The sequence below is a fragment of the Perognathus longimembris genome, chromosome 9 (assembly GCF_023159225.1).
Source record: "Perognathus longimembris pacificus isolate PPM17 chromosome 9, ASM2315922v1, whole genome shotgun sequence".
NCBI lineage: Eukaryota > Metazoa > Chordata > Mammalia > Rodentia > Heteromyidae > Perognathus > Perognathus longimembris.
In genome coordinates, this window is record NC_063169.1 from 31,813,370 (window position 1) to 31,839,273 (window position 25,904).

The 25,904-nt window shown below is 39.0% G+C and overlaps 1 protein-coding gene across 1 annotated transcript in view; it reads left to right on the forward strand.

The window, feature by feature from the left end:
* LOC125357566 (cep170-like protein) overlaps window positions 1-25,682 on the forward strand; it is a 70,902-nt gene extending 45,220 nt beyond the window's left edge. Inside the window, exon 2 of the mRNA XM_048354530.1 lies at window positions 24,811-25,682. Within this exon, the coding sequence (XP_048210487.1) occupies window positions 24,811-25,682 (872 nt within the window). The remainder of the gene's footprint in view (window positions 1-24,810) is intronic.
* The last annotated feature ends 222 nt before the right edge of the window (window positions 25,683-25,904 follow it).

The following is a 25,904-nucleotide window of genomic DNA, read 5'->3' on the forward strand; positions in this document are numbered from 1 at the left end:
AATGCCAACAGTAGTGACTCTAGGATCTGACACCATCTCTGCCATCCAAGCAGTGGCTTACTGCCTCCGGATGCTCCATCACTTTTGTCCCAGGAGGAGTGACTTTCGACTTGGACTCAGGGCCTGAGTGCTGTCCCTCAGCTCTCCAGCTCAAGACTAGCACCGTACCACTTTTGAGCTCCACACCACTCCGTTCCCAGCACTCTGCTGGCTGATTAGAGACAAGTCTCTCACAGGGACCTTTCTTTGCCCGGGCTGGCTTCAAACCGCAGATTCAGATCAATGAGTCTTATAAGGGGCCACTTTACTCTAATTATAAGCAACAAGGTGGTCCACACAGAAGTAGTTTTTAAGCATGCTCTTTTACCTGGAACTTATTAAGGATCAGTATTAGATCTTGAAAAACTTGTAGGAATCACCTGTGCTTCTCTGTGGGCCTGCTGGAAACTGTTACAAAAAACCTACAAAGAAGCTGGAATGGCAATTAAACATTTTGGTAGCCATAATTCTCCCTTTCTCACTTTGCAATAATTATTTAGGAAAATTTTACTTCCAAACTTCTTATCTAGAAATGTATTCTTGATTTCCAAAGCCTTTTTAACACTAACACAACACTTTAGCTTTTATCTGCAACGGAAAAACTGAAGCTCACAGGCAATCTGAAACCAGGTGCCGCCCTTTGCTTACGGGCTGCTTGTTTCAAAAGAGCCTCTTTTTTTGTTGTTTTGTTTTTTCTTCAGTCCCAGTTACTGCATGGCATGAAGACCTTTGAATTTAAACTTAGTTTTGCATCATACTGCAGTCTTGAACATGTTCACACTCACACATGCACACACACATACATTTTCAAAAGATCTTAAAGCGCGCTGAATAAGCATCGGCCGTACATTTTAAGACAAAAACCTTTAACAAATGATTTTAGCATTCTCCAGCCTCATTTTCCAGGGCTTGATAGTTTTAGTAAAACATTTTTAGTTTTAGTAAAACATTTTAGCACACCAAACAATTTTATGCTTAAGAAGGCTGGGTGGGGGTCCCCCTAGAGTTCTTTTTTTCCAGACATTCTCACTGATTGACTGATTGTGGGCTGTCACCTGTACATCTTTCCAGTGAGCTAAAGTCAAGTCCAGGGGAGTGGAAGGAACGTTCCCCATCATCCGTTTGTCAGTCAGGCACAGTGCAAGAAAGAAACACACAAAAATAATCACAGGCACAAAGACCAGACAACACTTACAGACAGACTTAGGGAGGCGTGGCTTACAGGTTTGACTGTGTCTCTCCTGCCCCTGTGAGGAGGCAGACAACACAATCTCACTGTGCCTCTCCTGCCCCTGTGAGGGGGCAGACCGCACAGTCTCACTGTCTCTCCTGCCCCTGTGAGGGGCAGACCACACAGTCTTGAGGCTCTCTTTCTCCCGTTCCTGTGTAGGAGCGGACCAGACAACCCCAAATATAGAGTGGACTAGACGGACACCCATTAGAAGGGCCTCTCGGTCCAGTCCTTCAGGTTCAGGGTGGTAGTGGGAAGCCTGAGCCCCCTGTGGAGGGCTTGAGGTGTCCCCCAAGTCCCCCAGGACTGCCCATACGAGCATGTCCACTCCGGCTCGTCCTTCACTACCTACAGGTTCAGATTCAAGCGGCTGGCCTAAACAGAAAACAAAACTACAAATCACACAGATACAGACACACAGAATGAGCTGCCCTATTTTCTTACCTTCGGAATCTGGGGTCTCGGGGGTCTCTGGGGCCATCCCGGACAAAACCCCAAATGTTGTGCCAAGTTGCAAGACCACCACCAAAAAGACCACCGAGACTCAGACATTTCCGAAATGCAAAAGCAAGGCAAGGCTTTATTTAAGCGAGCTGCAACTCGGGCCTCGTCCTACCCACCGACACAACGGAGGTTAGGAGGGAGCCCCGAGCTGTGATTACACAGGGCTTATAAAGGCAAAGAACAAGGTTACAACAATCAGGTGTGCAAGCAAGATTAGGACACAGGTACAAATCTGATTGGCTCAGGGTTTAATTCTAAAATGGGGTTCACGTGTCTGGCACTTCAGTATTAAGTTTTCATTTTTTTCTAGGTGCTGGTGGCTTGCACCTATTATCCTGTTAATTAGGAGGATCAGAAGGAGGAAGTTCTGGGCTAACCCTGGGCAGAAAAGTTCCTCGATCTCTTCTTAACCCATACTTAGGTGCCAATGACCCATTTTTGTCATCCTAGCTTTGTGGGAGACTGAGGATCAAAGTTCTAGACCAGTATCAGGCAGAAAAATCCATCTAATGGAAGAAGCCAGGCATGGAGCGCCTACATGTCATACCAGCAACTGTAGGAAGTCGCCATAGACAGATTGAAACCTAGGAACATGCTTGTGCAGGAACTAAGACCCTATCTTAAAAAAATAAAGGGCTAGTGGTGTGGTTCAGTTGTAGAGCATCTAGCCTAGCAGACCTGAGTTCAACCTCCAGGACCGACACCACAAACAAACAATGAAAGCAGAGGCTCTGGGAAATGATTGGGTCATGAAGGAATTAGTCTTTTTACAATAGTCCTGAGGAAGCTGCTTACTCCTTCCACAATGTGTGGTGCCAAAGAGAGAGGTCCCATCATCTATGCACCAGAACATGGGCCTTTGCCACACACTGTATCTGCTAGAGTCTTCATCTTGGACACTGGAGAATCCAGACTGTGAGAAATAAATTTCATCAGTGTATAAGCAGTATCATTTATGGGTTTTGTCATGGCAGCTTTTATAGGCTAAGCTACATTCTTCCCTAGCTGCTGAGCTCAGAGCTATGTCTCAAGATTCCTCTTACAACCTTTGCTCAGTCTCTCACAGTGCCTGCCACCTGCATGTCTCACTAATTACCCTTGTTTGGTGTTCTAAGAAAACTGTAAACATGCTTCTCATGCAATTGCATGGCTTGTGGCTTTCAATCAGTTTATAGTCTTTACTCACAAAGGAAAAACTTATTTATTTTTAAGATATTTTTATCAAGTATTGCAAGATTCTTGTACTTCATATGACATATTATAGACATCAGTTATCTGCAAAAAAATGTGCTTTGGCATGAAGGTTATTATCCAAATGAGAATTGGTGGATAGCACTCCTTCTAAATTGCACCACTAATATAGATGCTATATTTTGAAAGTCAGGCCCCGGTGGCTCACAACTATAATCCTAGCTACTCAGGAGGCTAAGAACTGAGGACGGCACCACCCACAGTTGAAAAGGCTGTGCGACTCCTCTCCATTTTTTGTTTTTCTGTATCTGTAACTTGATTACTCTGTGATGGCCTTTTAATGTTACAATTGAATATTTCCTTTGAACTCTAGCTGGGGCATGCTCTGCTCACCATGTGTACTTTCCTGGCTGTGGATTCATGGTTTTGTTCTATTCCCTGGGGTATGGAATCCTCTGGAGTCCTGACCATAGGGCCCCTGTCCCTCTAGGAATTCTGGTTTTATCTTGGTGTTTGTTTTGCCACCACCAGACACTCCTGATCTTTCCCACATCCTCTCAGAGATCCTTGTCCTGATATACTGCCTTGTTGTCTAATTCAGTTCACACAGGCCATTCATTTAACCTTTCGGTTTCTTAGTTTTCCCATTTTCCAAATAGGGCTCCAGCTAAGCCCCACACAGGGCTTATGAAGCTCTTACAGCTTGTGGGGATCAAGTAAGATCAAACTTGTGAAAACACTTTGTTGAATCTGAAGTACTAGGCTAATGTAAGCTATTATTCTTACTGTGTTGTAGTTCTCACAGACATATTGCACCTGGATGTATGTTGTCTTTCTACAGAGCTATGTAATTTGAAAAGTACCGATTTCAGGTTTGATAGATTAGAACACTGGTAAGAAGGAAAATGATGTTAACTATTAATTCAAATTAGGTACTGCATGCCATGTATTGTGCTGGGTATTGCTTGTTGTATATGATATAGTCTTATATTTATATCTACTTTTCAAGATAGGTTTTAATCTCTCTCTGTCTCTATTTTTGTCTGCCTGACTCTCTCTCTTTCTCTGTGTGTGTCTCTCTCTGTCTCTCTGTCTCTCTGTCTCTGTCTCTCTCTCTTTGTCTCTTTCTATGGGCCAGAGGCTTGCTCGCAGGGTCTAGGTGCTGTCCCTTAACTTTTTTGCTAGTACTCTACTACTTGAGCCACAGCCCCACTTCTGGCCTTTTAGTGGTTAATTGGAGATAATAGTCTCGCAGACATTCCTGCCTTGGCTGGCTTTGAACTGCAATCTTCGGACCTCAGCTTCCTGAATAGCTAAGATTACAGGCACAAGCCACCAGTGCTTCTTTTCTTTCTTATAGCTTAAGGAACAAAGACACAGAGAACAAAGTAACCTGTCCAAAGATGTATAATTTGTATACCACAGAACAAGGACGTTTATTTCCCTTCTGTTTAAAAGCTATGCTTTCAACACATGCCAGCCTTGAGATGAGATACACACTGCTCTGTATAGCTTTGCTCTGGTCATCTCGTGGTGGTCTGTTTCCACTTTATCCTTGCCATATCCCATGCCAGTCCCAGTGGAGTAGGTGGCCCTCTAAGAGGGCCATGATTTTCACATGCTGGTAGCATGTCTTGTAAAATCTCCTTTAGAGTGAACTGGAGTCCATAACTTGCATCTAAGAAGTAGACTATAACAAAGACAATAGGATACCACTTCTGAAAGAGTTTACAGCCTCTTGTGACCTCTGTCCTGCTGACCTGCTTATGCTCAGTTTGATGAAACCAGCAACTGTATTGTGAGCTGTACTCCGGATATCTTCATGTAGTAAAATGGAAAAGATGGCAGCCTCTTATCAACAGCTGCCAAAGACAAAGATCTGAACCCTACCAACAATGGGCAGTGAACCTGAAATCAGACTTTATCCTAGTTGAGCCTTGAGACCACTAGAATCCCTGTTGGTACCTTGATTATTTCCTGTGAGAAACGATGAGCCTGGGTTCCCTGCATAGCTTAACCTGTAGTCCTGATCCTAAAATTGTAAAACAGTAAACATTGTTCTTTAAAAACACTATATCTTGGAGTCATTCGTTGTTGTTGTTTGGGTAACACTGAGGTTTGAACTCATGGCTGTGCACTTGCTAAGCAGATACTATATCACTATAGATTCACCAAGCAATAAATGTTTAGTATACATAGTGCATGCAGAAAAGCATTATTGAGAAGAGTCTTGGCCACCAAAGAATTGGTGAATGAGGAAATTAACTCTGATGTATCTAATATTCCCATTCAATAAGAAATACCTAATAAAATCCCCAATCCATTTTCTCACTTAATAAACTACACCTAAAAATGTAGAAGTATTATCGCTAAGGCCGAGGTCTTGTTCTTTGTACTATACTGCTGGAGAGAGGCTTTTGTTGGGGTGAAGTTGGCAAAGCTGTTGTTTTGTTGCCCAATGTGCAAACAAAACAGATAGGAATATTACATGTGAAGGTATATTGGCAGGGAAGACTCTAAGGACTTTGAGTCTTAGAGGACTCAAAAGATTTAGAGGACTGTCACAGTGGTTCAAGCTTCTGATTTTAGTTACTTTGGCAGTGATCTGGAAGACTGCAGTTCTAGGTCAGCCTCAGGGAGGAAAAGTTAGCAGGATCCATTGCATACAATGGCGGTGTGGTGTTGTATACCTGTCATGTCAGTTGCCACAGAAGCATAATACACACACGGGCTTGTCATCCCAGCTATACAAGGATGCATGTATAAGAATGCTGTGGTCCAGGCTATCCTGGGCATAAAAATGAGACCCTATCTTGAAATTAATCAACATGAAAAGGGTCAGTGAAGTGGCTCAAGTGGTAGGAGCACTTGCCAAGTAAGCATAAGGCCCTGCCAAAAATGTTATCAGATAAGTTGACTGCCTCTTGATCCATTTCAGTCTATTATCATAAAGTGTAAAGCATATATCATTAAATTTTTTCTGCATATAATCAGATAGTTAATCTTTTTGGCATGATAGGCTACCTGTATTGTAGTCTGTGTTTCATATCATTTTTGTATTTTTAAAAAATAAATAGTAAAAATGTGAATGCTTTCTAAGCTTAGAGAACTTAGAGAAACAGGACTTGGGAACCAGTTTTGGTTCAGGGTGTCACTTACCACCCTGTTAAAAGTTAAAGTTTCCCTCTCTCATGAATTAAAGTTGAGATTTCCCATGAGTTAAGCTAGGATGTTTTCTGTGTGATCTCAAGGGGGAATTAAACCCTATTGTCCAGATGCATTCCTCTATGTTATGAATAAACTCTTATCTGACAGATCCAGAGTGGCATTTGCTATGCACATATTTGGGATAACTGAGCAGATTATTACATTGGCATTTAACATTTCATGGATCTGATAAGAAGCTCCTATTGGGCAAGGCTAGTCTACACATACTCAGACACTTATTCACTCAACAATCATTGAGTGCAAAGAGTTTGCATGCAGGTTTTCTTTCATGGGCCATGGAGCTAGAGACAAATGAAGTGAGGAATTTCGTTTAGCTCAGAAACATCAAACTGACTGAACTATAAGATTCATGAATACAGTTTAATATCAGAAGTTGTGTTCTTGTAGAAATTATATGACAATCTTAATTATTTATTGGTATATAATATAACATATTATGTATTGTATAATTTTTTGTTATGCAGTGTGTAATATTTTTGTTATAGAATGAGAACATGTAATCTATGCTGTCTGTGAAATAATAAAACTCTTTTGAACTGCCTTTCCCCAAGGAGACAGTGTTTGTTCTAATCTCAACCCTGCCACTCTGTGTGACTTTTGATAGTTAACCTGTTCAATTGTTAACCTGTTACCAGAAAATTATAATACCTATTTCAGTGTATTATATGAATTTAAATGAGTTGAGATATGTAAAGCACTCAAGTGTAAGGTATTAATGAGTAGCACCCATATTAATTGGTCACACTCAACACCTTTAAACTCAATAAGATATACTGTTTGAAAGGAAATAGCTGTAGTTTTGTCTAATTGCATTGGTCCCGCTCTGAGATAACTGAACTCAGCTAAAGGAGGTAAAAAAAAAAATAGACAATAGAGAATTTATAAATCTTGAAAATGCTCCATGTTAGAAGAATGGTTTAATTTGCTTTCAGTATACTAAATTGGTTTCAATTAATAATAATAATAATAATAATAAATTGGACAGAAGGACTGGAGAAACATAATTTCAGCAATTTCCTAACCATAACTTACATTTTTCTTTTCCTTTTGAAAGCTACTCTCATGCAGAAAGAAGAGCCCTACTCTTCTGGATTCTGAAGGAAGAATGGCAGAAGCAACTGAGGGAATTTTTGTTCTGGACCAGGCTGTGCCTATTTAACGCTCACACAGCCCTGTGAGACAGGAATCACAATTCATATACAAGGAACTTGAAACAGATTGCCTGAGTAACTTGTGCTAGGTCTCCTGACTGGTACACGACTAACCTGACTTTGAATCCAGTTAAATTGACCTCAGTACCTGGCTCTTAATTCTAGTATTCTACTATAGTACTGAACAAAGAAAGATTTTTGTGAGCCCAATATGCATTTTAAAGTTTTGTTACCTTTCATTTTAAAAAGAGAAAAGGAAACTGGTGCAATTCATTTTAGTGATGTTTTATTCCATTAACTACATCTGAGATATTATCATTTTAATATATAATCAACACAAAATTTTAATGGGTTATTTTATTTCACATTTGTTACCTCTAATTTTGAACTTGAATACTTTGTTACATCTCTTCATTTTAAGGGTCTCAAGTGGCTGTCTTCCATGGCAGAGAATATCACCTTCTTATTGCTTAGCTGGAGTAATGAGGTTTTCTATTTCTGCTTCTATTAACAGAATTTATTATTTTTGTTTTATTATCTTCAAATGAATATAAACCCTGAGTATTAAATCTCTCTCTCTCTCTCTCTCTCTGTGTGTGTGTGTGTGTGTGTGTGTGTGTGTGTATGTGTGTGCAGCTACTGGGACTTGAACTTAGGGTCTCACTTATTTTTTCAATCAATGCTGGTGCTCTACCACTCTAGCCACTCCTTTACTTCTGACTTTTTGCTAGATAAGACTCTCAGATTTATCTTCCCAGGCTAGTTTTGGACCTAGATCTTCAGATCTCTGCCTCCTGAGTAGCTAGCATTATATTAATGAGCCACTGGTGCCCAGCTAAAACTTGAAAGTAAATTTAATAAAAACAATTTAAAACCCAGAACTAAAGTGTTATTGTTTTAGGTTTCCTGATAATGCCCAGTAAGGCTGATATTTCTAAGTTTCTTCTGTTAGACTTCTGGAATATTTTTGTGTCCAATCACATGCCCATTTACGAGTATAAAGTTCATTTACCATATCCACCCCTGGCCAAGTATAAATCTAAAAATAAACCCTTAAGTTCTTAGGTTTGACTCAACTCTTTACATAAATATCCATTTGCCATTGTTATTTTAGCAAAAGAAAAAAATCTAATCCTGTAAGTCATTTGGTTGTAAAAACTTTAAGAAACAGATTTCTCTCCTGAACATTTCCTTCTTCTAAATCACATCCAAACCCTGAGAGTCAGGGGAAAGGGGGACAAACAGCAAGAAGCAAAAATTAGACTTTTTATGGTTTTCTATTTACTTTTTCCTATAAGAGGACAATAAGATGAACAACCCCCCACCCCATTCAACATTCTTTTGTCTTTCCTTTCCTACTACTGAATGTTTACTTTCTATTATTTCTGGTACTGGGATTTGAATTCAGGGCCTCATACTCTGGCTTCTTGGCATTTTCTACTCAAGACTGGCTCTCTACTATTTGAACTACATAACTACTTTTGGCTTTTTGATAGCAAAGTCTTATAGACTTTGCTGCTTATACTAGCTCCAAACTGCAATTCTCAGATATCAGCCTCCTGAGTAACTAGGATTATAGCAGAACAACTCCACTACCGATTTTTTTTTTTGTCAGTTGTAGGGCTTGAACTCAGGGCATGGGTTCTGTCCCTGAGCTCTTTTGCTCAAGGCTAGCACTCCACAGCACCACTTGAAAGTGTTTGAGTGGTTAATTGGAGATAACAGTCCATGGAGACTTTTCTGCTTGGGCTGGCTTTGAACTGTGATCCTTAGATCTCATCTTCCTGAGTAGATGTGAGCCACGCCCCTACTGAATTTTAAATGGTGAGTGATTAGTGTACAAAAAATTGCTCTCATTAATAGACTTTTACCCCTCTAACCTCTGGAAAGCTTTGGTCTCAGAGAGAAGAAAACTGCGGGAAATTCCAGGCTACTTAGTCTCTTCTCTCTGTACCTCAGTCAGGATTTCTTCAACTGCTGACCATTACAGCAACAGTATTTGTTGAAATGGATTTGAGTTCATTAACTAGAGTTAGATCATAGCAAATTTTACGTTACTACTTTCAAGGGGGTTTATAATTTCCAAATATCTTGATAGAAAACATGAAAGAGATAAGTGCGGATGCCAGTGATGAAAAAAAAAATGACATAAAGACATGGAAGAAAATACTAGAACTTAGAGGGCTGATAGGATTCTAGAGATTTTCCTTAAACCTGTCTTTAAGCGGATTTTAATATAAAAAACACAAAATTTGAATATAAAAATAGAACATCATCTAGAAAACTATTTGCATATTTTCACTTTTTTAGTTTTGTATATTTTTAATTAAGGATAGGCATTAAGGTAGGTAAGAAACTCAGAAAGTATGATTATGTTTAGCGGTGTGCAGATGAATGTGTGTGTGTGTGTGTGTGTCCATGTGTTTAAACACATACCATATATAAACAATGAAGTGGAGAAAGTTAAAGCAGAATGCCATATGAAGGCTGCTAAAGGGAGTCAATGAAGTAGTTTGGTGGTTGAGGCAGTCCCTTAACCTGGCTTTAATTCCTAGTACTATTAAAAAAGGAAAGAGAAGACAGAGGCTGACAATAAATTATATTCCAAATATGTAAACAGCTACTGAATAAAGCAAATGGTAAATAAAGAAAACAGACAATATGTACTCTCATTGGTGAATCAGGGAAATGCAAATTATACAAAAATTACATGGAAATTTTCACCCTTCAGAGGAACTCAAACCACAGAAACGAAAAATTGGGGCTTGCCACCAGCACTGCTCAAGGAAGTCTTCTATATAGCTTCTGGGGGAGGTTGTTTCAAACTTTTGAGAAAGTAATTGTGCACTGACATGACAGCTTCAAGCACTGTAATATTTTACTTCACAATTCCAGCTTTTGAATATTTCCAAAAGAAGTGAAAATACCAGTACATAAATACAAATATCTTGCAAGGTTTATTACAGAAAAATTTAAAGTTCTTATATTTTGTACTGGTCCTGGAACTTAAACTTGAGTATGGGTGATGTCCTGGAGCTTTCTCATTCATTCAAAGCTGATGCTCTACCACTTGAGTGAGTCTCCTGAATTTTCCTGCCTGGGCTGGCTTTGAATCAAAATCCTCAGATCTCAGCTTTCTAAGTAGCTAGGATTATAGGCGTAAGCCACCAGCACCTGGCTTATTACAGAAGTTTTAGGGTAACAAAAAGCAAGAATCAAGCTGAATGGCTGAATATGTTATGATGTGGTTACAATATGGGACATGGAGTATCTATTAAAATCAATGATATTTATATCCATCATCCTGAGAGTTCAGGGTTCTGATGCTCTGGTCTCTTTCCTCGGATCACAGCTTGGGGAAGAATGGCTGGAATTTCCTTCGTGCTTGAGGACATGTCTCTGCATGCAACACTGCACTGGGTCCGCAGACTTTTCTCTTCCGACCAGTAGCTATGACCCCACACCACGCCAAGTTTCCACACTGGGCCATGGATCTGCCAAAGGCCTTGTCCCAGGGGCAGCTGCTGTCCCTGGGGTTTAAGGGACATCAGAAGGAATCCCAGGAAGGCTTTCCAGTCTAGCTACAGAGACACTTATCTTAAAGAAACCGGAGGTTCTAGGTGCAAGTATCCCAGCTCCCCTGCACCCCACCAGTGACAGCTAGCTTCTGATTTTATTCAGGCTGTGTGCCTGGCATTGATCAGGATCCCATATAGATACATGGAATTATCTGTCTATCTATCTATCTATCTATCTATCTATCTATCTATCTATCTATCTATCTATCTATCTATCCATCTATCTTCTATCTATTATCTATCGAAAATAGATAGTTTGTATTTAAAAAACAATTTTTATTTTGATTTAGTTCTTCACAATATATATTATTTATATAATTTTAAATTTTTATTCTAATTGTAAAGGCAATGTGCAGGGGAGTTACAGTTGCATAATACAATTTCTTATTTTGAACTGACATGTTGAATTGAAAACCCTTTGTAAAAACAACTAAAAGATAACAAAAATATAATTTAAAATGTTAGTACTAATGTAGTTAATGTAATAGACTTCTTATAGTGTCCATTGATATCTCAAGTAGCATATTAATGCTCCATAAGTAGCATCTTTCATAACTGTGTAGAAGTTAAGTAAATCATACTCATTTTATTTAAGTGATACTTTATATACGTGTATGTCTTAAACTTTCATACTAGTCAGCTCGGAAATTTTCTCTGGGCAAAAAAATTAATTTCAAATCACTTTTGGTTGCTTTAATTAAATTATTTAGCTAAAATCAATTAAGATATTGGGTTGTCATCATTGAAAAGAAAGAGTTCCCCAAAACATGTGGACAATTTTAATATCAACCAAACTAATCCATAGTGATGACCATTCCATCCCAAACAACATTCATTTGTATGCATAAACTGTCATGTTTGTTAAAAATCGGTAGCACTGTTTTATTTTACTTTTTATTTTGTCTTCTTTCCCTTTCTTCCTTCCTTCCTTCCTTCCTTCCTTCCTTCCTTCCTTCCTTCCTTTCTTCCTTCCTTTCTTTCTTTCTTCCTTCTTTCCTTCCTTTCTTTCTCTTCTTTTCTTCCTTCCTTCCTTCTCTCTCCTTCCTTCCTTCCTTTCTTTTCTTCCTTTCTTCTCCTTCCTTCCTTCCTTCCTTCCTTCCTTTCTTTCCTTCTTTCTTTCTTTCTTTCTTTCTTTCTTTCTTTCTTTCTTTCTTTCTTTCTTTCTTTCTTTCTTTCTTTCTTTCTTTCTTTCTTTCCATCTTTCCCTTCCTTCCTTCCTTTCTTCATTTCTTTCTCCTTCCTTCCTTCCTTCCTTCCTTCCTTCCTTCCTTCCTTCCTTCCTTCCTTCCTTCCTTCCTTCCTTCCTTCCTTCCTTTCTTTCCTTTCTTCATTCTGTCAGTTTTGGAGATTTAACTCAGGGCCTGGGCACTATCCCTTAGCTTTTTTGCTCAAGGCTGGTGTTTTACCACTTGAGCCACACCACCATTTCTGGCTTTTTACTGGTTAATTGAAGATTATTTGAACTATGATCCTTAGATTGCAGCCTCCTGAATAGCTATGATTGCAGGCCCTAGCCACTGGTGCCTGCTATATACACTGACTTAAGACACAGTAATGAAGTCATGAGAGCAGTTTGAGAGAGGGGAGCTTCTGTCCTTCCTGCTCCTTTGGCAGAGAGGCTTCTCAAATTCTGATAGTTCTCTGCTGGTAGAAATTTCCATTTTCCTGGCATTGTTCCAAAATACTGGCGCCTTTGTTTATTTTTCACTGATTTCTATGCCTACTCACATCTTCGGGTCAGTAGCTAAATTTTTTCGGCAGCTCATTTTTGCTTCATTTTAAGAGCACGTTGTACACAAAAATCTGTTCTGAATGAACATCATACTTGCTTCCTTCTTGGGTGTTCTTGAATGACACTTTCAAGATAATGTTTGTCAGGGAAGGTTAAAACAATTGTGTTTCCAGATTCCCTGGGAGCTGCTGTGTCTGATCCTTGCTCTTTCCAAATGAGCCCTTGCCCTAGAGCTCACTCATTATACACAGCTGCCCGCCCTCACTGGGCGTCTGAACTTGGTACATGTCACTCTTCTGTGGTGAGCCTGATGTCCAAATGTTTAAAGTTTGAGATCTGAAGGGAAGCTTGTTCACAACTGCTACTGTATGGCTCTAAATCCTTTGAAACTCTAAAGGTACTTTATGCCCAATTAGATTATTTTCAATAAGTTGAATAAATTATCAATAAATTGATAGTTACAGAGAAACATGATGCTTACAAAATAAGAGTATCAGTGACTCATACTTGCTATCCTAGCTACTCAGAAACCTGAGATTTGGAAGAGCACAGTTCAAAGCTAGCTTGGGCAGAAAAGTCTTCAAGGTTCCATCTCCAAAATAACCAGCAAAAAGCCAGGCTGGAGGTGTGGGTCAGTGGTAGAGTGCCAGCCAAGCAAGCAAGTTGAGCAAGTGTGAGGTTCTAAGTTCAAACCCTGCTACTGGCAAAAAATACTAAGTATATATAAAATATATATACAGCCCTGCATGTATACCTATATTATATCACAGATTGCATATTATATATACTATATACTGCATATTATATGTTATGTATTTTACATGATATATTAAGTAAATTATTCATTATATGTATCTGTGTGTGTGTGTGTGTGTGTGTGTGTGTGTGTGTGTATTAAGCTAGAGGATAAAGATATATCAATGAGGGCAAATGCTGAGGAACAGATTTCAAACAGTTGGCTGTGTAGAATATTTCTTCTTAATGAAAACATGTGTAGTATACAGAAATATTTCCATCCAAGAAAAGCTGTTTGATTAACTACTACTATCCCAGAGATCATGGTCAAAAAGATTCATTATGATTCTTGATAGTACTCAGCTTCCCTTGAAGTTCAACTGGCCTATATAACTTCTTCAGTGACAGAGGGGGACAGATCTATCTTGAAGTCTTAGTGTCTCAGTCTTCCTTTCCATCTCTCTTGACAGCATCAGTAGCTGGGAATCTAGGCTGCATGTGGCATAGCTTTAGCTTGGAAGAAAACATCCTACACTGTATCAAACTGATAAAACCTGAAGGAAACCTTTGCCAGGTTATATACAGTAATTTGAAGGTCATTTACTGTTCATCTCATTCTAAGGTAATAATAAACATGGAATTTTTCAAGAACATAGAACCATTTAATCCTGGGAATCATGGTCTATGTGACTCTTTAATTTCCTGTCTTTAGAGACATTTATTAAATAATCTGTTGGATAACATACATTTTTATATTTTCATAGAATCACAATAGAATGAGATAGCTAGCATTATGAACTATGTCAAAGAGAATTCAATTGACTTTATTTCTTGTCTCTTAAGTTATAGATTTCCTGTTTTTTTACAATCTAATAATTCAGATATGTCTTACTTAATTTGGTTTAATTGATGTAAGGAAATACTTGATTTTTATTATGTGGAAGCATTTTTAGGTCTTTGATCACTATCAAGTTGTTATGATACAAATACATTATCCTTCATCCCAAATTATTCTTGTTAATTTTAAGGTTTAATAAGGTAGATAAACGATGAAATAAGGTAGGTAAACGATGAAAGAGAACATCACACAATATTCAGGCAGACTTAAATAGGAAGGGGAGGGCATCTGTATAGAGCTCTCCAGGGTTACATGAATGATTCAGGGTACCAGGCCCTGGCCACGGGTACTTTTAAGTGGTAGCCTGTACTTTATACTCTTTCCTCCATGGCTTCGAGTCACTCTATCCTGTCTCACTCTATAATCTTTGGAATTCTGACCTCATTTTCTGCACTTCTATTTCTTTGATTATTTCACAGGAGACTTTGCCTTCAGCATTGCTTTCTCATCTACAACTTTCAGATCCCTACAGTACTGTTCTCAAAATTGAATCCCTGGAAAGTTCAGCTTCCTGTCCCTTCTCAAATATCTCAGTCCCTCAAACTTTAGGCTTTACTCAGGGGCCAAGTGCTCTTGCCCTTAAGAAGTAGTTCATCTCTGAGTGTCCTGTTTGGCCCACTTTAATCGAACATGAAATCTCAGCAAGCTGGGAATTCAAAACCCATCATTAGCTTCTTTGCTAAAGCTTAAGTTAATCATCAACACTCTGAAAATTCTAGGAATATTTGGATTATTAAGCCATTTCCACAAACACTGGTGTTTTCAGAGTGCCTAGAATTTCCAAGTGAACTCTGAAAAATCTTGTCCATAGTTTATTATTAACCTTTTAACTGGCCACACATAGTTTAATAGACTCAGCTAGAGTATCAGAAATCAACTAACTATCTGGTACTCTGAGATGTGCTTGATCTTCTCTGAAGAACCCTTTGGTAAGGGATAGGTCAGAGTGAAGCTGAAGAGCACTCCCTAAAAAATAGAGCATAGCATCTAAATTGGGAGAGACGGGTAGGAGGAGAGTCACTTCCCTCATCCACAGGAAGCTCGTCATATTTTTCATTTTTCTTTTCTTTTCTTTTTTTTTTTTTTTTTTTTTTTGCCAGTCCTGGGGCTTAGACTCAGGGCCTGAGCACTGTCCCTGGCTTCTTTTTGCTCAAGGCTAGCACTCTGCTGCTTGAGCCACAGTGCCACTTCTGGCCTTTTCTATATATGTGGTGCTGAGGAATTGAACCCAGGGCTTCACGTATATGAGGCAAGCACTCTTGCCACTAGGCCATAGTCCCAGCCCCGTATTTCTCATTTCTTCTATCCACGGAACAGCTCATAGGAGTTGGAGTAGGAGATACTCACGTAGACCGAAAATGTTTGGTTTCTTAAGAGCCACAGACTCTACATCATGACAATCAAGCCTGAGACATGGTAAAAGGGAAAATGTGAGCATAGAATTGATACATTTAGTGGCTCTTTTTCCCCAAGATAAGAATTTCCCCTTCATTCTGAGGGATGGAAGAAGTCATGGCAGGAGGTGGTTCTAGCAGCTAGCATCTAGAGACATAACATTACAACTGCAGCTCTAATTGTCTCCACCCCCTGGCTGTTACATTCTTTGAACATATACTCAGTATTTACAATTCAATGTGGGGAATAGAGCCTAGGGCCTCCCACATGCCAACGAAACACTGGTCCATTATGTTATGCTCCTAGCCCTCTTCTTTGCTCCTAAAATCATTAAAGTTAGATCTTAACAAAGTCACTTCTCAGTTCCCAAGTTCAATCTTCTGTTATGTTCATCCTTCCAGACTTAGCAAGCCTTATGCTTTTGACATTGGCCTCTCTTTTGAAATTATCTCCATCTACTAATTCCAGTAACTGTTAGTTCTGTGGCCCTGGGTAAATTGAATAATGTGAGAGTAGAATTTAAAATGAAAAGAAATGAAGTAAAAGGGAGACTTGTTTGAGCTAAGGTAAGAATGATGGGATTTGAATATAATAAAAGTGCATTATATACACCTATGAAAATAGCGTAGTGAAACCCATTAAAAGATGTTGAAAAAAAAGATGTTGAAAAGGGGTTGGATGGCTGAATTTGATCAAAGTATATTATATGCATATATGCAAATATCACTATGTACCATGACACTCCTTTATACAGTTAATTTATGTTAATAAAAATAAAATCTAAAAATGAGAATTAGATGAGATTGTTTTAAATTTTGAATGGGAATGGAAAGCCACAGGATCTAGGGATGATCTCAGAGAATTGATCAAGAAAATTCTGCTGAGCATGTAGGTCCCATGTGCAATGTCAACTACTTAAGAAGGAAAGATGAGTGCCCAGTAAAGGACATAATTACTAAACTAGAAAGACAATCAACAGACTGGGAGAAGACCTTTATAAGCAAACAAAGGCCTAATATCCAAAATATACAAGGAACTCAAGAAACTAACCCCTCCCAAAGCTAATAAACCAATCCATAAAGGGGGCTAAGGAAAGACTTCTCAGAAGAAGCGATAAGAATAGCAAAGTAACACAGGAAGAAATGCTCATTGTCCCTAGCCTTAAAGGAAATGCAAATCAAAACAACTCTAATTTTTTTATCTCATCCCAGTTAGATTGGCAACATTATGGATTCAGACAAATGTTGGTGGGGATGTGGGAATAAAGGAACTCTACTATGCTGTTGGTAGGAATGTACAACCATTCTGGGCAGTAGTCTGGAGTGATCAAAGTAGGTAGGAAGGAAATACCTAATAATCTCCCATGTGGCCTTGAGAGATTTGGTACCGGTACTGGCATGATTGACAGAGAGAGAGCTTCTGTCTGTCTGTCTTTCTATCTCTCTGTATCTCTCTGTCTCTGTGTCTCAGATAGTACAAGTCTGAACTCAAGGCTTCTGGTTAGCTCAGCTAGTGCTATCTCATTTGAGCTAGCTGGGTGATCCATGTCTCCAGACTCGATCTTTTCTGGTTACTTTGAAGATGAAGTGTAGTGAACTTTTCTGCCCAGGCTAGCCTCCAACCATGATCCTCCAGATCTCAACTTCCTGAGTAACCACACTAAGATTCCAGGTGTGAACCTCCAGCATGAGGCTGAGAGATGCTCTTGGAAGCAGCAGATACTAGGAAGAATTCTGGAAAGCAAATATTTAGGAGAGATTGCAGGGAACAGAAACTCTTACAAGAGCAGGGGAAGCACCAGTTAGTAAAATTCAGCTTAATGTTTTAATATTTGTCATTTATGTCTATAAACTAGTAAGATCTGCAGACATGTGAATTTCAAGATGACTGATTAAGAGAGCTACATGTTAATTCTTTCATTTTAATTCAGAAACATATTTGTCACCTGCTTTATGTCCTGCACTGTGTTCGATGCAGGAACTATAACCAAGAATGGACTATCCATGCTATACTGGACTAAACTCAGCAAAGCCAACACATGGAGCTTTAAACAGAAAGAGGTCTGTTCTGAGAGTGGAAATGGACAAGTCAGTGAAGTGCCTGTAACTGTGGCATGCTAGGACAGCAGTAAACAGTACTTTTCATGTTTAGAGATTCCTTTTATGTTCTAATGCTTCTTATATCCTACATAATAGTCAGTCATACACTTACTTTTCATAAAATAAATTGAAATCTTGGCACACGGTACCTAATGGATAACTGTTTTGTAAAGAGCTTCATGTTTTTATATGGCCCAAGTAAATTAAAACTCATTCAATTGGATGATGAAAGATTGCTTGTCACCTTATCTTTGTGTTGACAGCTTCATCCAGAGAGCAGTTTCCATGTCATCATTTTCTCTTTCTTTCCATCTGTTCTATGGGTCCTGCCACATCTTGTTCATTTACTTCTTGAAATAAATAACTCTCAAGTTTTCTTCTTTAACTACACTGTAATTCCCAAATCCTTAAGTGGTTTCAGAGAAAATGTAACAAACAAGATTATAAATCTGAATCTCTTCTTTGTTAGATCCTAAAAGGTAAAGAAAATGGCTGCTATTTGGCTTTACTTTTGTGCCAGTACTGGGGCTTGAACTCGGGGCTTGAACACTATTCTATTAGCATTTTTGCTCAAGGCTGTCTCTGTATCACTAAAGTGATAGCTCTGTTTCTGATTTTTGGTGGTTACCTGGAGATAAGAGTCTCATAGACTTTCTTGCCTGGGCTGGCTTTGAATGCTGATCCTAAAATCTCAACCTCCTGAGGAGCTAGAATTACAAACATGAGACATTGGCTCCATTGTGGCTTTTGAGGAATGAATTGCATTGCTACTGGAAAAAGTGAAAAGAGCCTAGAAGTCAAATGATGAATCTTCCTCATGACTCTCAATTAAAGCCTGATGGATAGACTTGGATGCTCAAGCTAAATTTGGAAGAAGTTGAGAAAGATCTATCTACAACAGCTGTTCAACTGAGCATGGGTAAGAGCATGCACTATTCACACACAACAGATATATACACATACGGATTCACAATATAAACACTACAATAAACTAAACAGTTCATGGACTGATTACAGGCTAAAAATTGAATTGTTAATAAATTCAGACCTTAATATTAACTAAAACATGTAATGGCCAATGACATAAAGTTTTCCATTAAATAAAAGAGTATTTTGCGCTTCCTTTACAATGACAGCTTCAGGTTAAGGAAGGCTATGTGATTCCTTAATTTCATGATGTGTCTATTTAATTTCAGTGATACAAAATAAACAGCCAGATACCAGATAGCTCACACCTGTAAGCCTAGTTACATAAGAGGCTGAGAGCTGAGGATAGAAGTTTGAAGCTAGCCCAGGCAGAAAAGCCCATGAGAATCTTATCTCCAATTAACTACCAAAACAGCAGAAGTGAACCTATGCTCAAGTGGCAGAGTACTAGCCTTGAGCAAAAACCTAAAAAACCTCAGTGCTCAGGCACTGAGTTCAAGACTTAGTGCTGCCATGTACATGCGCGTGCACACATATACACATACACACACAAGTAAAATAAACAGTCAAGTTTACATGCACTCATTTATGTGCTTAATTGAGGAAGTAGCTTCAGAATGTGATGGAATCCCAGACTCACTGTATAACCTAAGTGTAGGAAGACAATGTTTATCACTAGGAAGTTAAATTTCTGGCCACAATTTCAACATGTAAGATAAAGTGTGGTGTGAAGAAGGAAAGGAAACACAGACCTGGAAGAAATATTAGCAGGTGATTGGATAAAATAAACAAACACATTATTAGACATTCTTACTGGGGGTGAGATGGAATCTCAGTGTAGTTTTGATTTGCATTTCTTTTATGGCCAGTGAGGTAGAGTACTTTTTCATGTATCTCTTGGCCATTCTCATTTCCTCTTCAGAGAAGTCTCTTTTTAGGTCTTTAGCCCATTTGTTTTTGGGGCTGTTGGTTCTTTGAGGATTTGTTTTGGAGGAATTTAATTTTTTGAGTTCTGCGTATATTTTGGTTTTGAGGCCTTTGTTGTATGGCCGGTAAAAATCTTCTCCTAATCTGTGGGCTTTCTATTAATCTTGCAGGCTATTTCCTTTGCTGCACAGAAGCTCTGCATTTTGATGAAATCCCATTTGTCCAACCTTTCTTTGATGTGTTGTGTTTCTGGGCCTTTATTGAGAAAGTTTCTTCCTGTGCCAAGGAGCCCAAGTGTTTCTCCTATCCCTTCTTGTAGTGTTTTCATGGTATCTGGTCTTACCTCCAGGCCTTTGACCCATTTGTAGTTGATTTTTGTGCAGGGTGACATATAAAGATCTAGTTTTAGTTTGCTACAGGTGTTGAACAAGTTTTGCAGGCACCATTTGTTGAAAAGGCTGTCTTTCTTCCATCCTATTCTTTTGGCTCCTTTATCAAAGATTAAGTCACCATAGGTTTGCAGGTTCATTTCTGGGTCTTCAGTTCTATTCCATTGGTCCTCAGGCCTGTTCTTGTGCCAGTGCCAAGCTGTTTTTATTACTATAGCTTTGTAATATGATTAGTAAGAATGTCCATTATCAGGAAAACTAATAATAACAAATGCTGGAGGGGATGTGGCCAAAAGGGAACCCTACTACATTGTTGGGGGGGAATGTAAACATGTTTAACCCCTCTGGAAAGCAGTATGGAGGTTCCTCAGATGGCTAAACATAGAGCTCCCCTATGACACACCTGCTACACTTTGGGGCATCTACCCCAAAGATTACAAGCAAGTACATGCTACAGCCACCAATACAACTATGTTTATTGCAGCAGAATTTGTCATTGCTAAAATATGGAACCAACCCAGATGCCCCTCAGTAGATGAGTGGATCAAGAAAATGTGGTACTAAGCACAATGGAATTCTATGCCTGTATCAGAAAGAATGACACTTCCACATTCATAAGGAATGGAAGGACCTAGAAAAAAATCATACTAAATTAAGTAAGCCAGACACAAAGAAACATGGACTCTGTGGTTCCCCTCATAGGGAATAACTGGTACATGTCTAGGATTGTCCTAGCAGAAGATCACAACAGGTCAAGAGCTATGCCAGTATGAACACATAAGATGATCATAGGCAAAATGAACTTCAAGTTAAAAAAGCAAGCAGTATACCACTGTTGTAGTTACTTTCAACATGCCATGTGAAACTGTGCCCTTCTTTTTGTTTTGTTTTGTTTTGTTCTTCTTTTTCCGTATTTCCTACACATGGTTTTACCCCTGATAGCACTGTAACTGATTTTAATACCCTGGATATTGTATATAGGTGTATTGGAATTAGGAAAGGAAAAGGGAACACCCAAATCGAGTGACAAAGGATAACAAGACAAAGCAATGCAACAGAAATACATACAAAACTTTATGATATAAACTAACTGTACAACTCATGGGCGGCGGGGAAGGGAAATGGTGGAGTGGGGAATGAGGGAGGAGGTAACAAGTTGGACAAGAAATGTACTCACTGTATTACGGATGAAACTGTAACCCCTCTGTACTTCACTTTGACAATAAAATAAATTTATAAAAAATAAATGCATTATTGTAGATATTTTATTTATTGTTTATTATACAACTATTTTGCTCACCAAGAATATTTCTCTCTAATTTGGCTCTTGGGACGAATGAAACTTTCACCTCCCTTCTAAGTTTTCATCTACTAAATAATCTAAAGTAAATAATCTAAAGTAATTATTAAAACAGAGCGAGGCATGTGATATAAAACTTGTGGTTGTGTGCTAATCAAGAGATCCTACCTTAGTGTATCTATCTTTTGAGAATGTTATATGACATATTTCAGTAGGAAAAGAACTACCTACAATGTGAAAAAACATTATTTTACAAAAGTCAATTAAAATGCTTACAAATTAGTAAAAAGAAAAATGTGGGCCTTTACAGTTCCTAGGAATAGTGTCTACAATGTAGAAGATTTGCCAAGTACCAATAACTCAAGTTTATAAACCTAGCTACTCAGGATGCTGAGATATGATGACTGGTGTTCAACCAGAAAAACACTAGAAGTGGAGCTGTGTCTTAAGTGGTAAAGTGCCAGCCCTGAATAGAAAAAAACCAAGGGAGAGAGCACCCAAGCCCTGAGTTCAAGCTCCAGAACTGAAACATTTAAAAAGAAAGGAGAAGAAAATAAATTTCTATATTACGCACAGCTAGGTGCCAATCCTAACTGCTAGTATGCAATCCTAGCTAGTCAGGAAATTGAGATCTGAGGATCGCAGCTCAGAGCTAGCCTGAGCAAGAGCAAGAAAGTCTGTGAAGCTCTCACCTCCAATTAATCACAGAAAAAGCTAGAAGTGGAGCTGTGGTTCAAGTGGCAGAGCACTAGCCTCAAGCAAAAGGAGTTCAAGGATGATGCCTACACCCAGAGTTCAAGCCCCAGGATTGTAAGGGAAAAAAAAAAAAAGAGTAGTCACATACTTTCTGTCCAGGCTGGCTTTGAACCACTATCTTTGGATCTCAGCCTCCTGAGTGGCCTTACACTATTTTCACAGACTACAGTAACAACAATATTAGCTTTCAACCTGACCAGTTATTTTCTTAGCAGGAGTATTTCTTTAAACTTTGTTTTAAGGTTTACAAAAGTATATGGAAACTTTCCAAGATAGTCTATTAATTAGTTTGTTAAGCATCATTAAGATCTAGAGATGAGAGTTTTTACTGGCAGATGGAGACTCAAAATATTGGCCAAGTTAAAATTTGTACTTAACTAAAGATAAATGCTTCTACTAATTGACCCTCACTGAAACAAACCCATTCTTTCTGTAATGCTGGAGACATGGGATCTCCTCAACTTGGGATAGTGGGGGGATATCAAGTAGGACTGAAAGACAACCAAGATGAAAGAGTTTGTTAAAGAATGGTGCTGCACAGAACATGCAGTTACTCTTAAGTTCTCAGTGTGACAAATCATTCTACTCCCCAGGGAACAGGAGGAAAATGACCCAAAGAGTTCTACAACATTTAGGGAAACCCCTCCTTCACAGGAGCCAGAACAGCTGAGAAAATATGTTTCTCTCTAGCGGAAATGACTTCCTTAATCCCTGTGGATTTTTTTCATTCATCACTCTTTTGGGCTTCAGCAAGTTTCAAGGTGGCTTTGAGGGATTATATATATATATATAAAAAAATTCAGATTGGTCATGCAGTACAATTGGTAGCATTGTTTGTATTGCTTTGAGTCCTGATGTTTTCTTTCAGGTCCTAGAGCCAGAGCTATGTTCATATGCTTCAATGTTTTAAGCTTATTATTACCAGCTACAATTGGTAAGAAGGCAGATGACTAAGCCTCTCTGATCTTCCTACTCCAAATGGCCCAGTTCTACAAACAAATCAGTGACACTTTATCTTAAACTACAGATGTTTGTTCAAATATATCAGTGACATCATTTTCCCCAATTTTACAGGCCAGATTTTTTTTTATTGTAAACATATATGAACAATGTTTCTGAATTCTTAAAAGCATGGGAAATGGACTCTTAGAAGATACAAAGACTAAAATTCCCTTTGGCACTTGCTTTTCTGTCTCTTTGTGCCTCTGTGTCTATCTCTGTCTCTGCTTGCCCATATTGTACCATTTGTTATGAAGATCAAGTGGTTTAGAACTGACAGAGTTGAAGTTGGTTTTTAGTAAGACAAATACTTGGTAAGAGATCAGATCTCAAAGTTAAACTACCTCTATGCCAATTTTTTAAATATTATATATAAATTATATTTTGAGCTACAAATCTTAGTTTTGATTTGAAACAGTACACAGGACACATGATGGTCCTGTCACCCAATTCCTGCTGACTTAAAATAGGAAAATTTTTAAACAAAAGCAGAGAAAATCTAAAATAAAAAGTACTGACTCATAGTTTTAGCAAGGATATTTTGCATTTAACAATTTTATGTGCTTTGGAGATTTGTTACCAGGTGAAGGAGGAAAATGGTGTTGTCTGAGGCCTGTGACAACATGTGGGGCCTAAGGAATGCTTCCTAGAATTCTAAAACAAACATACATTTATAGTATGCACAAAACACAACTGACTTGTAGCAAGGTTAGTTTCTCTTCCTTTCTACAAAGGTACAAGGGTGCCCTCTTGGGCCCTAGATAAAATATAAATGCTTTCCTTATACTTTCTTTAATTTTTCCTGACTCTCAGAAGCCACAAAAGCTCTTTGCAAAGTTTTAGCCAGAAGTTAGTTTATGAATTCCATAGATGGACAGCTGCTGGACGACAGAAGTCCAGTTTGTCTGTAATTTGCCAGTCCTACCTCTAATTGTTTCCAGCAATGTGTGGCCTTACTTTTCTGACCTGCTCCATCTCTCCAATCAGAACACCCCAAGCTGCTTTGCATACTTGTTGATTACTATTTTTGACTCCTTTATCAATAGTAATGTTTCTTACCTGTATGATATGACCTTGTTTCGTGAAAGCACCAACAAATTTCATCATGGTATTTGTCATGGAGACTAAAGTTATAGATTATCTAATTGAACCCATTTGTTTTATAGAAGAGGAATGTGAAGAGAAAGAAAGGGGAACTTAAAGGTAGACGGGGATAAAAAATGGCAGACATAATTTTTGGCCAACAACATGTGGCCTATATAGTGCTTCTTGTTCCCATAGTGCCTAAAAAAAAAAAATAGCACTTCTTTGGCAGATTGAGGTTCAAAGTCAGCCTTGGCAGAAAAATCCATGAGACTCTTATCTCTAATTAACCACCAAAAAGTTGGAAATGGAGTTGTGACTCAAGTGGTAGAGCTTTAACCTTCAGCAGAAAACACTAAGGGACAGCCCAGGCCCTGAGTTCAAGCCCCAGTACTGCCACCAAAGATAAAATATGAAGAAAATACTTATTAAACATTTGCTGGCCAGTCATTCACTAGCTACTAGTAAATTCAAGATGGAGGCGTTTTCCTACTGATTATGCTTCCACCTCAGAAGATGAATTTGGATCAAACCGTATTTCCCCTAAACATACCCATCCACGTACTTCTCCAGCCCTGAAAACCACTCCCTTGCAGAGCTCTGGATCAGCAATGCCTGCTAGTTCTTCATTCAAGCACTGAATTAAAGAACAGGAAGACTACATCCGCGATTGGACTGCTCATCGAGAAGAGACAGCCAGGATCAGCCAAGATCTTGCACTCATTGCTCGGGAGATCAACGACGTGGTGGGAGAGACTGACTCGGTGACGTCCTCGGGCACGGCCCCTAGCACCACAGTAAGCACTGCTGCCACCACCCCTGGCTCTGCCATAGACACTAGAGAAGAGTTGGTTGATCGTGTTTTTGACGAAAATCTCAACTTCCGGAAAATCCCTCCACTCGTTCATTCTAAAACTCTGGAAGGAAAAAATGGTCGGTCTGGTGATTTGAGAGCTCAGCCAGTAGAGCTTCCTGACCACCTCACCATTACAAGACCGAGAACCTGGAGCAGGGATGAGGTCATGGGGGATAATCTGCTGCTGTCATTTGTCTTTCAGTTCTCTAGAAAGATAAGACAGTCTACAGACAAAACAGCTGGAAAAATCAGGATATTATTCAAACACAAAGATCGGAACTGGGACGAAATAGAGAGCAAACTGAGAGCTGAGAGTGAAGTCCCCATTATAAAGACCTCCAGCATGGAGATTTCTTCTATCTTACAGGAACTGAAAAGAGTTGAAAAGCAATTACAAGTGATCAATGCCATGATTGAACCGGATGGAATGCTGGAGGCTCTTAACAACATGGGCTTTGCCAATGCCATTTTGCCATCTCCACTCAAACAGAAATCCAGCCCAGCGAACAACCACGGCAGCCGGGGGCAAAGCCTGACCCTGTGCCCGCCGGACGCCAGGGCTCGGCCTCCCGACGCGCCCTTGGCCTCTGCCAATTTTGACTTTATACATTTCAACAGGTTCAACGTCGATGGGGAGGAGGAGGACGTTGCAGTGCATGAATGACTCTCTCCACTAACGAATCCCTGAATAACCGCCTAGGGAATGACTAGGAATGTCGGAGTAGCATTGACATGCAAAACAAGACAGCTTACTCAACTACAATCTTGTTATCCTTGTCTTCTTAATTTTATTTATTTTGTGCCTATAAAATGTCAGACCAGTTCTTTCAAACCACTCGAAGCACACCTAACAGGAGTAGATTGTGGCCGTTTGCGTCTTGTGATT